This window comes from Carcharhinus amblyrhynchos, chromosome 3 (genome assembly GCF_965287045.1).
Source record: "Carcharhinus amblyrhynchos chromosome 3, sCarAmb.v2.hapA, whole genome shotgun sequence".
In the NCBI taxonomy this organism is placed as follows: Eukaryota; Metazoa; Chordata; class Chondrichthyes; order Carcharhiniformes; family Carcharhinidae; genus Carcharhinus; species Carcharhinus amblyrhynchos.
In genome coordinates, this window is record NC_137326.1 from 15,039,639 (window position 1) to 15,055,927 (window position 16,289).

Below are 16,289 nucleotides of genomic sequence, written 5' to 3' on the forward strand. Positions count from 1 at the left end.
CCATTAACCTCGGGTGATTGCAGTTGGAAAATCCTGCCCAATAAGTTTCTATTATATTCTTCTTGCCAAAGAGGACACTTTCACATCTTGCCACATTATTCTCGTTTTTGCCAGAACTTTTAATTTATGTCTTAATTTATGTCCCTTTGTACCCTCATTGTTGTCATCTTCACAATTTACTTTTCCATCTTTGTGTCATCAGCAAATATTGCAACCATTTTTTTGGTCCCTTCATCCAAGTCATTGGTATAAATGATAAAAAATTGAGAACCCAGCACTGATCCCTGTGACACATCACTCATTACATCCAACAGCTAACCAGAAAAAGACCCATTTATACCGACTCTGTCTCCTGTCAGCTAATCTTTTATCCATGCAAACTGATCCACCCCCAACATTACAAGCTTCTATTTTCCACAATAACCTTTGATGTGGCACATTATCAAAAGCCTTCTGGAAATCTCAGTACATTTACCAGTTCCCCTTTATCGATCTTCAAAGAATTCCAATAAATTGTTTAAGCGTTGACTTTCCTCTCACAAAACTGTGTTTACTCTGCCTGATTGCCTTGAATTTTTCTAAGTGTCCTGTTATAACAGCTTTAACAATAGCCTCTAACCTTTTCCCCATGATAGATGTTAGGCAAACTGGTCTTTGTTCCTCTTTGTTCAAGAAACTAAAGAACAAAGAAAATTATAGCACAGGAACAAGCCTTTCAACCCTCCAAGCCTGTGCTGACCATGCTGCCCAACTTAACTAAACCCCCAACCATTCTGGGGACCATATCCCTCTATTCCCATCCTATTCATGTACTTGTCAAGATGCCCCTTAAAAGTCATGACTGAATCCGCTTCCACTACCTCCCCTGGCAACGAGTTCCAGGCACCCACTACTCTCTGTAAAAAATCCATCCTGTACATCTCCTTTAAATCTTGCCCTCGCACCTTAAACCTGTGCCTCCTAGTAATTGACTCTTCCACCCTTGGAAAAAGCTTCTATCTTGCTTTGCTTCCTCCTCTTTTTGACTTAAAGGATTTGCCATTTTCTAATGGAACCTTTCCCAAATCTGGGGAAATTTGGAACCAAAGCACCAATTGTCTCCTCACCCGCTTCTTTCAAAACTCTAAGATGAAGTCCATCCACACTCAGGGATTTGTCAGCCCACAGCCCCAATAATTTGGTCAATAACACTTATCTGGTGATTGAGTCTTCCCTTCATTTCCTGATTTATAGCTACTTCTTGGGTGTTACTTGTACCTCCATAGTGAATTCTGATGCAAAATACCTGTTCAATTCATCCACCATCTCCCTACTTTCCATTATCAGTTCATCAGGCACTTTCTATAGGACCAAAGCTCACTTTGTTAACTCCTTTCTTATTTAAATATGAATAGAAACTCTGTCTTCATATTTCTATCTTTCCCCCATTAATCACTTTGTCATTCTTTGCTGTTCTAGCCTAATCTGACTTACTTGTATAATTATGCAAAGATCATAGAATTCCTACCGTACCGAGGGAGGCCCTTCAGCCCATTGAGTCTGTACTGGCCACAATTTCATCCAAGCCCTATTCCCATAACCCCATGTGTTTGCTAATCCCTCTAATACTAGGATCAATTTAGCATGGCCAACCGCACATCTTTGGAGTGTGGGAGGAAACCCAGGCAGACATGGGGACAATGCGCAAAGTCCACACAGACAGTGACCCAAGGCCGGAAGTGAACGTGCGACCTTGGCGCTGTGAGGCAGCAGGACTAACCACTGTGACAAAGATGGGTGGTAAGTTTATTTGTGTCACAAGGAGGCTTACATTAACAGTGCAATGAAGTCACTGTGAAAATCTCCTAATCGCCACACTCCTGCACCTGCTCGGGTGCACTGAGGGAAAATTTAGCACGGCCAACACACCTAATCAGCACATCTTTTGGACTGTGGGAGGAAACCGGAGCACCCAGAGGAAACCCACACAGACACGGACAGAACATGTAGGCTCCGCACAGACAGTATCCAAGCTGGGAATTGAACCTGGGTCCCTGGCGCTGTGAAGCAGCACTGTCACCATGCTGCCCACGTGCCGAGTTAACCATGGATGGTGATTTCTCTCCTTGGAATTTTTCTTTCTCATTGGAATATACCCATATTGGAATGTAATATTTCTGTAAATGTCTGCCACTGCATCTGATAGACATACTGCTAGTTCTCTTTAGCTAGCTCCGTATTCATGCCCTCCTAGTTTCCCTTATTTATGATGTCCTCATCCTTTTCTGAAACTGAATGCAAAATTCAACATTATGATCGCTGCCATGTAGCTGTGCCTTCAGTATGAGGTAAGCAACTTTTTTTTGGCCGTTATAGTTATGGGTGGCATTGTGGCGCAGTGGTTAGCACTGCTGCCTCACAGCGCCAGAGACCCGGGTTCAATTCCAGTCTTGTATCACTGTCTGTGTGGAGTTTGCACTTTCTTCCCGTGTTCGCGTGTGTTTCCTCCGGGTGCTCTGGTTTCCTCACACAGTTCCAAAGATATGCAGGTTAGGTTGATTGATCATGAAATTGACCCTAGTGTCAGAGGGAGTAGCAGGATAGAAGTGTGGGGTTACGGGAATAGGGCCTGGGTGGGATTGTGGACAGTACAGACTCGACGGGCCGAATGGCTCCTTCTGTAGTATAAAGATCCTATGATTCTACAATACCAAATGTACTATAGCCCACTCTCTGGTCAACCCTAGAATGTGCTGTTCTAAGAACTATCTGGGGATGGTTGAGCCCCTGCCATCCAAGGTCTATATGTAGATATTAAGCCCCATTGATTATCACCGTATCTTTCTGACAAACTCCCATTATCTCTTCTTTCATACTCTGTACTATCATGTAGTTACACTGCAGGGAGTTGTATACCACTCCCACAAGTGATTTCTTGCCTTTATCATTTCTCATCTCAAACCGCTTCTACATCCTGGTTTCCTGAAATTAGGTTATTCCTCACTAATTTGCTAACACCATCATTAATTAACAAAGACACTTCTCCATCTTTTCCTTACTTCCAGTCCTTCCTAAATGTTATGTATCCTTCAATATTCAGGCCCCAATCTATGTCATCCTGTAGTCATCAATGAGGATGAAGTGGAAATGGTTGAGAGCTTCAAGTTCCGAAGTATCCAAATCACCAACAACCTGTCCTGGTCCCTCCACATCAACGCTATAGTTAAGAAAGCCTATCAACGCCTCTGCTTTCTCAAGAGACTACAGGAATTCGACACATCTACTGCAACTCTCACTAATTTTTACAGATGCACCATAGAAAGCATTCTTTCAGGTTGTATCACAGCTTGGTATGGCCCCTGTTCTGACCAAGACCGCAAGAAACTATAAAGGGTTGTGAACGTAGCCCAGTCCATCATGCAAACCAGTCTCCCATCCATTGACCCCATCTACACTTCCTCTGCCTCAGAAAAGCAGCCAGCGTAATCAAGGATCCCACCCACCCCGGACATTCTCTCTTCCATCTTCTTCCATCAGGAAAAAGATACAAAAGTCTACAGACGGTATGCTTTGTCTGTGTAGCACACAAGAAACAATACTTTTCACTGTATACCAATACGTGACAGTAATAAATCAAATCAAAGCCATGTCTCTGTAATGGCTTTCCGATTGTACTTACTAATTTTTAACATGCTATCAGGTCACCCTTTTGTTTCGAACAGGAGGTACCAAACCTAACTAAAACCCCCTACCCTTCCTGAATAGTTTTGTCTTTCTTTTATTTTTGTAGTGTCTCCCCTTTTCTGTCGAGTTACTCTAAGATTGCACTGTTTGTCCCTTCCCTTCACAGTCTATCATTACTCATATTAGTCCCCTTCTCTCTTGCCTTTTCTCTTTGATCTGTTACCCCCACTACTTAGTTTAAAACCCTATTTCCCTAGTTAAGCGGCTTGCTAGAACACCAGCCTCAGCATGGTTCAGATGTAGACCGACACAGTGGTACAGATCTCACGTCCCTCAATATGATGCCAATGGCCCCACGAACCAAAATCCACCTTTCCTGCACTGGTGTTTGAACCACATATTTATTTCCCCTAATCTCATTTGCCCAATGGCAATTTGCACACGGCCCACATAATAATTCAGAATTTCCTTTGAGCTTCTGCTTCTCAACTTGTTGTCTGGCTCCTCATACAGCTTGTGCAGAACCTCCTTACTTGCCTTGCCTATGTTGTTGGAACACAGTCACTGGACCCTCCCCCACCGGTCGTAAGTTTCTCTCCAACACTGAGCAAATTTCCCAAACACCGGAACCAGGCAACACAACAGTCTGGGCTCTCTCTTTGCTGCAAAAAAAGTGTCCACCCTGCCTCACCAAACTGTCTGTCCCTATTACCATTACATTCCTTTGTTCTCTGCCCACTTGAATGGCTTCCTGTACCAAAGTCAGCTATTCACCCTGCAGTCCCCAATCTCATCCAAACAAGCTGAATCTCAAACCTGTTGAGACAATTGCTGCTGCTGACACTCCAGCCCTCTAAGTCCCTTTCCCTGCCTTAGCTCCAGTCACACCCTTCTTTTATTGACTATCTTCCAAATCAGAAGCCCCTATCCTGAGGGTGTGATCACCTCCTAGTACAAAGCGCCCGTGTAACTCTCAACCTTCTGGATATGAAGATGTGTCTAGGGCGGTGGATAGAGGAGAGCCGGTGGATGTGGTCTGTCTGGATTTTCAGAAGGCGTTTGACAAGGTACCTCACAAGAGGTTATTGCAGAAGGTCAGGGGACATGGAGTTGGGGGTAGGGTGTTAGCATGGATAGAGGATTGGTTGTCAAATAAGAGGCAGAGAGTGGGGGTCAATGGGTGCTATTCAGATTGGCGGTTGGTGACTAGTGGAGTGCCCCAGGGGTCGGTGCTGGGGCCTCAGCTATTTACCATTTATATAGATGATCTGGAGGAGGGAACCGAGTGTATGGTGTCGAAATTTGCTGATGACACCAAGATTGGTGGAAAGGCAAATTGTGCGGAAGGTGTGGAGAGTCTACAGAAGGATCTAGATAGGCTGGGCGAATGGGCCAGGAACTGGCAAATGGAATTTAATGTTGGCAAGTGCGAGGTGGTCCACTTTGATAGGAATAATGGTAGGAAGGACTATTACTTACGTGGCGAAAAACTGCAGCAGGTGACGGTGCAGAGGGACCTCGGGGTCCTTGTGCATGAGTCGCAAAAACCCAGCTTGCAGGTGCAGCAGGTGGTCAGGAAGGCGAATGGGATGCTGGCCTTCATAGCGAGGGGGATTGAATATAAAAGTAGGGAGGTCATGCTGCGGCTGTATAAGGCATTGGTGAGGCCGCAGCTGGAGTACTGTGTGCAGTTTTGGGCACCGTACTTACGCAAGGATATTTTGGCCTTGGAGGGAGTGCAGAGGAGGTTTACTAGGCTGATGCCGGAGTTGAGGGGGTTGAGCTATGAGGAGAGGCTGAATAAACTAGGCTTGTACTCGTTAGAGTTTAGAAGAATGAGGGGAGATCTCATTGAGATGTATAAGAACATAAGAAATAGGAGCAGGAGTAGGCCAACTAGCCCTTCGAGCCTGCCCCACCATTCAATAAGATCATGGCTGATCTGTCGTGGCTCAGTTCCACTTTCCCGCCCTCTCCCCATAACCCTTAATCCCCTCTCTTATCAAAAACCCATCAACCCGCGTCTTAAAAATATTTAGCGAGGCAGCCTCCACCACTTCAACGGGCAGAGAATTCCAGAGATTCACCACCCTTTGAGTGAAGAAGTTCCTCCTCAACTCTGTTCTAAACCGCCCCCCCTTTATCTTGAGGCTATGCCCCCTAGTCCTACTATCCTTTCTGAGTGGGAAGAGTCTCTCCACCTCTATCCTATCCATCCCATTCATCATCTTATACGTCTCAATGAGATCTCCCCTCATTCTTCTAAACTCTAACGAGTACAAGCCTAATCTATTCAGCCTCTCCTCATAGCTCAACCCCCTCAACTCCGGCATCAGCCTAGTAAACCTCCTCTGCACTCCCTCCAAGGCCAAAATATCCTTGCGTAAGTACGGCGCCCAAAACTGCACACAGTACTCCAGCTGCGGCCTCATGGGATGGATAGGATAGAGGTGGAGAGACTCTTCCCGCTCCGAAAGGATAGTAGGACTAGGGGGCACAGCCTCAAGATAAAGGGGGGGCGGTTTAGAACGGAGTTGAGGAGGAACTTCTTCACTCAAAGGGTGGGGAATCTCTGGAATTCTCTGCCCGTTGAAGTGGTGGAGGCTACCTTGCTAAATATTTTTAAGACGCGGGTTGATGGGTTTTTGATAAGAGAGGGGATTAAGGGTTATGGGGAGAGGGCGGGAATGTGGAACTGAGGCACGACAGATCAGCCATGATCTTATTGAATGGCGGGGCAGGCTCAAAGGGCTACATGGCCTACTCCTGCTCCTATTTCTTATGTTCTTATGTGTTACAGTGTCTGCAGCTCAGCCTCCTGTTGAATTACTGAGCCAAAATTTCGCAAGCTGCAGACACTTACTGCAGACATACTTGCCTTGGATCACACTGGTACCCAGAAGCTCTTGCATGCTGCAGTCATGACATATCATCTGTCCTGCCATACTTATGTGATTCAATCAGTGTATTCAATTATTTTACACCTTATATATTTATTAATCTTAATCACAAATTCCTGTACTATTTTAAACCATTGGAATGGAATGGATTTTGACCACTTACCAGATGTTCACTGAACAGCTCACTTCTTCCCCTGGAATAAAGCAAGAAACAATTCCTACAGGGTGATAAAGTTAGACAAAGCAAAGAAGTAGCTCATATCTCCCCCTCACATAAAACTATCATATTCCATCAAGGTTGCACTCCAATGCTGGCTGCATTAAGAATGTCTGAAATTATATGTTCTGGACAAAGCATCTAGCTGAACCCAGGTACACCAGAGACCAGTTCAAGTCAATTTCCTCAATCAACCATTACAGCTGCCGCTTGTTGATAGCTTCTATCTCCCTGCGCAGGCCCCTGGATGATATTTATCAAATTTAACAGTACTTGTAGTTCAACATTAAAGATAAACAATGGTACATTTTTAGAAACAGCTATTTTAAATTTCCATTACCTCACCAAACTCTCGCACTCCACTGAGGTCGCTTTCTAAACTTTAAATATAAAGATGATATTTCCTTACTCAAAACTCATCCGAATTTAGCATTATCCCATGGGGACATACAACACTGATTGGATATATCAGTAACCAAGGTGTGAGTGTGACCTCAAAGAGGCTGACACCTCAACATGCGGTCCAAAACTATGGTTCTGCTATAAGTTACTGGAACTTCCTCAGCACATCTCCTCAGTGTGGCAACAGTGGAAAGTGCTGGAGGACAACTAGGAAAAACACAGCTAATTATCTCAACAAACTAAGAAGAAATACTTTACACAAGAAAACAAGTATATGTGGAATGTCGAACACTTAGCCCTGGTCACGCTGCAACTACATTTCTGTGATAGCTAATACATTCTACTCACATCTTGCAATCTGCGCTATCAACTCATCTACCTTGTGGCAAATCATCTGTCCCATCTGGTTCACTAATGTCCTTTAGGGAAGGAAATCTGCCATCCTTATTTGGTCTGGCCTACATGTGACTCCACAGCCACAGCAATGTGGTTGACTCTCAATTGTACTTGGGCAACTAGGGATGCAAAATAAATGCTGGCCAGCCAGCAACGCCCATGTCTCATGAATTAATTAAAAAAAAATGCTTCATGCATTCAGATAAAGCACATCGTTTTGTTCTTAGTTGCTTCCAACTCTGGATTTGCTTCTATGTCGCATATTTTTGCTTATGTTTTCTGCCCTGACCTGTCACACTATAACAGTCAAGTTCCCCCTCACTAACCTGTGTCACTGCTCCCCTCATATAACCCTGATTTTTTTTAAACCTTCTGTTCTTGGAACCCTTCCCCCCTCTGAGTTACGGCACTCTCCAAATCAGGTGTCAGTCTTGAAAAGACTCCAAACTGGTGTTCTGAAAATTTAATTTTGTATCTTCAGCTTGCACAGGGAATCTGCTTTCAGACATCGCTTAGTTAGAAAACAAGTGTCTTCAACAGCTTAACAGGTTCTCAACTTTCAAAGTTGAAGTTAATTTATTAACATAGAACATAGAACATTACAGCGCAGAACAGGCCCTTCGGCCCACGATGTTGCGCCGACCAGCTTTTAAAAAAAAACACTAACCCACTAATCTAAACCAATCCCATTTCGTCCATAAACCTATCCACAGATCTCTTAAACGCCCCCAAACTAGGCGCATTTACAACTGCAGCTGGCAGGGCATTCCAGTCCCTCACCACCCTCTGGGTAAAGAACCTACCCCTGACATCAGTCCTATAACTACCCCCCCTTAATTTAAAGCCGTGCCCCCTCGTGCTAGCTTTCTCCATCCTAGGAAAAAGGCTATCACTATCCACCCTGTCTAAACCTCTAATCATCTTATATGTTTCAATAAGGTCCCCTCTTAGCCGCCTTCTTTCCAGCGAAAACAACCCCAAATCTCTCAGTCTCTCCTCATAGGATCTCCCCTCCATACCAGGCAACATCCTGGTAAACCTCCTCTGCACCCTCTCCAAAGCCTCTACATCCTTCCTGTAATGTGGGGACCAGAACTGCACACAATACTCCAAGTGCGGCCGCACCAGAGTTGTGTACAGTTGCATCATGACGCTGCGACTCCTAAATTCAATCCCCCTACCAATAAACGCCAAGACACCGTATGCCTTCTTAACAACCTTATCTACTTGATTCCCAACTTTCAGGGATCTATGTACACATACACCTAGATCCCTCTGCTCCTCCACACTATTCAAAGTCCTCCCGTTAGCCCTATACTCAACACATCTGTTATTCCTACCGAAATGAATTACCTCACACTTCTCCACATTAAACTCCATCCGCCACCTCGCGGCCCAGCTCTGCAACCTTTCTAAGTCACCCTGCAAACTATGACACCCTTCCTCACAATCTACCACACCTCCGACTTTGGTGTCATCAGCAAACTTACTAATCCACCCAACTATACCCTCATCCAGATCATTAATAAAAATTACAAACAGCAGTGGCCCCAAAACAGATCCCTGAGGCACACCACTCGTAACCGAACTCCATGACGAATATTTACCATCAACCACCACCCTCTGTCTCCTATCTGCTAGCCAATTCCTGATCCAATTACCTAGATCACCCCCAATCCCATACATCTGCATTTTCTGCAGAAGCCTACCATGGTGAACCTTATCAAACGCCTTACTAAAATCCATATACACCACGTCAACTGCCTTACCCCTATCCACCTCTTTGGTCACTTTCTCAAAGAACTCGATAAGGTTAGTAAGGCACGACCTACCCGCTACAAAACCATGCTGACTGTCTCTAATCAATTCATTACTCTCCAAATAACTATAAATCCTGTCTCTAATAATCCTTTCCAAAACCTTACCCACCACAGAAGTAAGACTCACCGGTCTATAATTCCCAGGGAAGTCTCTGCTCCCCTTCTTAAACAATGGGACAACATTTGCTGTCCTCCAATCTTCCGGTACTATACCAGAGACCAACGACGACCTGAAGATCAGAGCCAGAGGCTCCGCAATCACCTCTCTTGCCTCCCAGAGAAATTAGTTACAAATAGGCTTATATTAACAATGCAATGAAGTTACTGTTTAAAATCTCCTAGTTGCCACATTCCAGCGCCTGTTTGGGTACACTGAGGGAGAATTTAGCATGGCCCAATACACCTAACCAGCTCATTTTTGGACTGCGGGAAGAAACCAGAGCACCCAAAGGAAACCCTTGCAGATACAGAGGAGAACGTCCAGACTCCGCACAGACAGTGACCCAAGCCGGGAATCGAATTTGGGTCCCTGGCACTGTGAGGCAGCAGTGCTAACCACTGTGCTGCCTCTGCCACTGTCCCACCCCTCCTGTGGCCAAGGAGGCCACGGGTGCCCATCAGTCCTTGTCACTGAGCAATTTGAGCCAGACCCTCTTCAACAAAAGGTCCAAGAGGTTTCTCAGTTCATTCTCCTACAAGTAATGGTAATGAAAGCTTTAGTAGTCAGTGCCTGAAATCAAACAAAGTAGCAGAGTCAAACATGATTTGCTTTCAGTGTAAAAATTACACTAAACTTCATAAAGTGTCGGCTACCGCTGGAATAGTTTTGAGAGAAACTTCGGGTTGGGGGAAGGGGGTGTGAACCCCAGGGGATTTTACGAGATAAAATTTTGCTCAGTTGTTGCAGTTTCCTGGAGCTCCCCTAGTTATGCTCCCTGCTTATACTTAGTTCATTATTTGAGCTAAAGTTCAAGTGCTTCTTGGCTGAAATGGAGCACAACAGCTATCTGAACCTGGAAGAATCACCTGGACATACTAATTTATTAATGTCACGTTCCATTGAAGGCCAGTGCGTATCATAAGCTTTAAGCAGCTTTCATACTTTTGAAAGTCATAAGATGTTACAGTTCAATTTTTGCCACTTGTCATGGGTATAAGTAAGTGAGAACAGTATATGAGGCTTAATCAAGGTTTACACTGAGAATTACCATTGACTGGAGGGAAAGATTGTCAACTGAAGCTGAACCAATCAGCAAATGCTTTAGTGAGTCAAAACTGAGATGCTAATAACATTAGCTGACATTACACTTCTAAAATGGCTACAACTGTTAACCATGAAATTAAATAACCACCACAGGAGCTAATGACCTTCAAAAACACCTCACTTTGTGAAATAGTTTTGAAACATTTTGTTAAGTATAAATGCAATATTATTTTCATTAATGCACCGATTTATAGCAAAGACAAAAGTGCGAAACAGGGAAAACAAACCTTTTCTGCTTCTGCAGTCAGAATTATGAGAGGAAAGGGAGAGGAAAATGGTACATTTCATACACAATGGAAAGGAGATCATTAAATATAAAGGACAGTGCAAAGACATATTTTTCAAACAGAGGTCTCCCTTTGTGATTCAACCCAAAGCATGAGATGGCAACACTGTCTTATTTCGAAGAACAAATACGCATGGAAAGTATTTCATCATTTGTAGATTATCATAAATTCAATCTAAAACAAAATTAGTAATAATCATGAATCAAAATTCACATGATGCAAAATATATGATTGCCTACAGCTTATCCATGGAAGTTTGTGATTCATAAGGAAACTCTGACTGACTTTAATTCCCTGATCAAAAAAATTCAAAATATAAACCTGGTCTCTACACTGAGAGACCTGCAATATATAGGATCAGACTATGTAACATACCAAATCATTGCCATACAAACATATTTGTGACAAGAACACAGAATGTCAGACATAAGTTAGATCAAAACAAACTATCGAGTCTGCAAAGCTACCGCAAAATACTTTATCGATATTTAGTTAAGATTTTATGTTTAAATCATTTCTATAAGTTATGGTATGTCATTATTCAATCTATAAAATATACCCCAGTCAAAGCATCAGTGAAATTATTTTTTAAAATTAAATGTATAGCGATCTGCAGGTAAGTACTTCTTTTTCTTTTAAAAGCTCATCTTCATCTTAAGTTGATTGTGGAAACAAGATCACTCAATTTGGACAAGCTGCTGATATACTACAGGTATTACACTGTGTTGCACAAATGCAAGTGTAGAAAGTGCAGCAGACTTACTGCAACCACTCCAAGACGAAAGCAGGATGACACCATAATATAACTGTAAGATGTCTCACAACACCAGGTTAAAGTCCAATACGTTTATCTGGTAGAATGAGCTTTTAGAGCACTGCTTCTTCCTCAGGTGACTGACCTGATGAAAGAGCAGCGCTCCTGAAGTTTGAGACTTCTTACTGTGCTCATCCCAGTCCAACACTGGCATCTCCACATCATGACCAAAGTGTAACGTAGTTACAGGAATACAGCTTTGTGAACAATATTCCACACATTGGGTTTCTAATCTCAGCCATGCTCTTGGGTAATATATGTGCAGATATAAAAATATGGAGCGAGAATTGTGCAGAAATGAACTGTTTTATTTTTGTACACTCCACAGGAGGGGTTGACTGTACATGTTTAGAAAGCAAGGCTACCGTTTTATTTTTTATTTTTTTTAAATTTCTCCTTGATTGTAAATGATGTGCAACTCAGTCAACAGCGACATTCAGGAACAAACTCGCCTCATGCACATCGCACATCGAAAAAAAAAAGACTGCACACGGAGACGCCCAGTGAGAGATTGAAAGCTGTTGTTGAAAAAAAAGAAAATAAAGAGGATAAAAGGTGCAGAGAAATTATACACAAAAAAAATTATCAATGTACATAATGCAAAGTCAGGCAACTAAATCCTCTGAGGATAACAAGTAGTTGTGGTATATACAGAGTGTTCTGAATAAAAGAACAGTATTAAACTTTCATTATACAATATGCAGCAAGACTGCATCACTTGTTTAAACTTGTATTTGTCACATGTTACATCTTTCAAAATGGAGACCATTCCTCCCTTCAGTTGAACAAACACCTGAATTTAAGATTTCAAATTAAAAAAAAACTTTTGAGATTGTAACAGTCACTGAAATACAACATTTTTTCCCACTCCTGCGCCTCAACACCAGGGGACTCACAGCATCAGGTGTAAAATAAAAACTCTGCAGCACCGTGGATTAAACTCCGCTGTGTGGGTAAGGTAATAGCTAGCCTAGAATGGTTATATATAAAATTAGATAAATAAAATCTTCTACTCCAGGATATTACAGTATGCATGTCAGAAGCTGGCACGTGGAATGGTTGTCGACAGAAACTCGCCCCACCCGATCATTCCTTCCCTTGTGCCTTATAGTTTGGACGCTACAAATGCTTTCTTTTTGATTTAAAAAAAAGTCTTACTGCACATGACTAGTTTATTTAAAATAAACTGGAGGAAAAAAGCCTAAACAATATTTATCTGAATTATAAGCTTAAAATGTACCTTACCAATAGGTACACAATTCTTAACTCTTATTTTTGTTTTTATACAGGATTTTGTACAGTATGAAGGGGGTTCTAGTAAATGCTGGTTTAGGCCCAACCATCTCCAGAACATGAGGTCCATACTTCAAAGTTGTTTATGCCACAATAGGTACATATGCTGGTGGCCTATATAGACACACATTGATGAGTTATGCATCCTGGTAAACATCTCCAACATGATCATATAGTATGTCCATAGTCTAGTACGTGCTTGATTGCGTTCTTACATTTGCACCTTGGACCTGTGGAGGTTGGTACTGGGTTAACCCAGAATTTCGGTAGTGCTGAGAACTTGATGCTGTGGTAATCTTCGCTCCAGAGTGAAGTGGTTGCCCCGAATTTGCTGAGCTTAATGTCCATGAACCCGACTGTGACGGCCTTGCAGTCTGTGAAACAGTAGAATTTATGGTGCTCAGGTTCTGGGTAAGAGTGGAGTCAGTTGTTATACTTTTTGTGGTGCTTTGTAGTGGGCTAGCAGCTGTAGAAGGAGTACTTCCAGAATTAGTCTTTTGTTGAGTGCTGTTCAATGTATGCAAAACACTTCCAGAATGCTGCTGACCACTATAGTATCCAGAATTCCCTACATACTGGACCACAGAGGTATCAACAGATGCTGAATGAACTGGGCTTGAGTAGAGTGTGGAAAGGGGAGCAGTTGTGAGGCTGGAATCTAGTTGACTCTGAGATCCACTTTGCCCCAGGGTATGGGATGAAGATCTGTATATGTGTCCTTGCGTGTGAGTCACGGGAACACTCGAGGAGCTGTGCGTTCTGTAGGGGGACATGCCTTGTTGCGGAACTACATGAGGTTCAGATGGATGTCCCTCAGACTGTGCCTGTAAAAGCTGATCAAAATCCATTCATTTTAGAGAATATTTATAAATATTTTAAATGTAACAACACATTCTACTCTGTGTATAATTTAAAAGCATACATTGAGACAGAAAATGCATTCCTTTGGATTATCACATTAATTACTCATATTCTTTGTTCAGATTCATCTTATCACTGAATAGTAGCTTCCACTATGTTCCTAGGCTGCATCTGAACAGTTATTTTAATGCAGCAGAAGTAGGAGAAATAACTTGTGTCAGCTACTGCATTGGCTGCCATCTGAATAATTTTCAGGAGAGCCACAATTCATTTAAGGGAAAGCTGTTTCAATGTGACACGTGAGGCAGGCCTGTCAAGACAGGGTAACAAACTCTCTCCTGAGCTAACAATAATGAAATTCATTGCTCTGAGAAATGCCAGAACATGAAGTGTATTTTCGAATACACACTCCTTGTCTGAAGCATTTTGTATACTTTTTAATAAGTTTAAAATTAAAAATCCTTGTTGCAGTGGAAAAGGGCTATTATGAGTATAGGTTATAGATCATAGAATCCTATAATTTGGCCCATCAAATCTGCACAACCACAATCCCACCCAAGTCCTACCCCACAACTCCACGCATTTACCCTAGCTAGTCACCCTAACACTAAGGGGCAATTTTTTAGCATGGCCAATCCACCTAACCCGCACATCTTTGGACTGTGGGAGGAAACCGGAGCACCTGGAGGAAACCCACACAGACAAAGGGAAAATGTGCAAACTCCACACAGATAGTGGCCCAAGCCAGGAACTGAACTTGGGTCCCTGGCGCTGTGAGGCAGCAGTGCTAATGATTGTGCCACTGTGACGCCCCATAAACAGTGGAATTACTTTTATACAGGCTGTTCAAGAATCTAAGGACCGAAAACCACTGGGTAGAAATGGAACAACTGGAGTATGATGCTTGATGCAATTCACTACCCTGCAAATCACAAATGTCTAGGAGCACAGAGTGGAAACAACAAGGTCCAAGTACAACCAGGAACAAGTGCTAACTTGGCAATTCAGTACACAGGAAGATGAAGGTGCTGCTTCCAGTAGTTGATGAATGTTTAACGGCATTTATTTGGTGGTGAGTTTAATATTTTCTGTCTCTAAATGAGAGGGGAAGGTGGCAGCACTACTGGGGGGATATAAGGATACAAGTATTGCATTAAAATTATAGCTTAAGCAGTTAAACTGCATAATATAGCTACAGATAACAGCAGAGTGGTATTCCTGAATGTGAAATCTTAGTTAAATAAGACACAAAATAAAGATGGCAGGCATTTGATGTATTGCAGCTGCAGTACATGGAAGCTGTGGATATGAGCATGATCCATGGCAATTGCATTTGCCCTGAGGACCACACTGCAACGCATCAGAAAGTTACCTGGAAATGTTGTTCCAGGAGGCAGTCTCACTCCTTCGGTGAGGTACTTCTCATTTGATCCATGGTCAGGGACAGGTGGGTTTGACTGCCAGCGAGGCAGGTAGGGGGACCTAGAAACTAGCTGTAGAGGAGTCCCAGCCGCTGCGATTGTCCAGCATGTTAGGGGTTCTTGCAGCATGTGTACGTGAGTGCAGGGACTGCAGGTGTATGTGCAAACTAACCATAGCATCATGCAGGCAGCCAATCAAGAGTGGATAGTATGAAGAAGTATGATTATTGTACAGGACAATATAGTTAAGGGGATACATAGTTCTCTGCAGCCAAGAGCATGAGTCCCGAAGGCTGCATTGCCTGCTAAGTGCTTGAATTAAGAGCTTCACCTCTGGGGTACACAGAAACTTGGATCACCTGATGAAGGAGCAGTGCTCCGAAAGCTCGTGACACCAAATAAACCTGCCTGACTTTAATCTGATGTTATGAGACTTCTTACTGTGCCCACCCCAGTATAACACTGGCATCTCCATGTCAAAACTTGGACTGGGAGGGGCAGTTCTAGTTGTCGTGATGCATGTTGTGCCAATGAAGTAAGCGGAACTAAAAAACTGATTTTGCTAAGGGAGCATGAGCAGCTAGGGGCCAAATTAAAAAGCAGAACCACAAAGATAATATTATTAATGAAGTCTTAACAATGCAGTTAGAAAAGCATGGAATGATTAAAAGTCAACATTGTCGAACATAAGAACATAAGAAATAGGAGCAGGAGTAGGCCATCTCGCCCTTCGAGCCTGCCCCGCCATTCAATAAGATCATGGCTGATCTGTCGTGGCTCAGTTCCACCTTCCCGCCCTCTCCCCATAACCCTTAATCCCCTCTCTTATCAAAAACCCATCAACCCGCGTCTTAAAAATATTTAGCGAGGCAGCCTCCACCACTTCAACGGGCAGAGAATTCCAGAGATTCACCACCCTTTGAGTGAAGAAGTTCCTCCTCAACTCCGTTC

At 43.1% G+C, this 16,289-nt stretch overlaps 1 protein-coding gene across 7 annotated transcripts in view; it reads right to left on the reverse strand.

The window, feature by feature from the left end:
- Positions 1-12,031: 12,031 nt before the first annotated feature.
- setd5 (SET domain containing 5) overlaps positions 12,032-16,289 on the reverse strand; it is a 140,905-nt gene continuing 136,647 nt past the window's right edge. For all 7 annotated transcript variants that reach the window (XM_080181713.1, XM_080181702.1, XM_080181708.1 and 4 more), the window contains one exon: positions 12,032-13,889. In XM_080181713.1, coding sequence (XP_080037839.1) covers positions 13,245-13,889 — 645 coding nt within the window. In that variant the 3' untranslated portion in view covers positions 12,032-13,244. The remainder of the gene's footprint in view (positions 13,890-16,289) is intronic.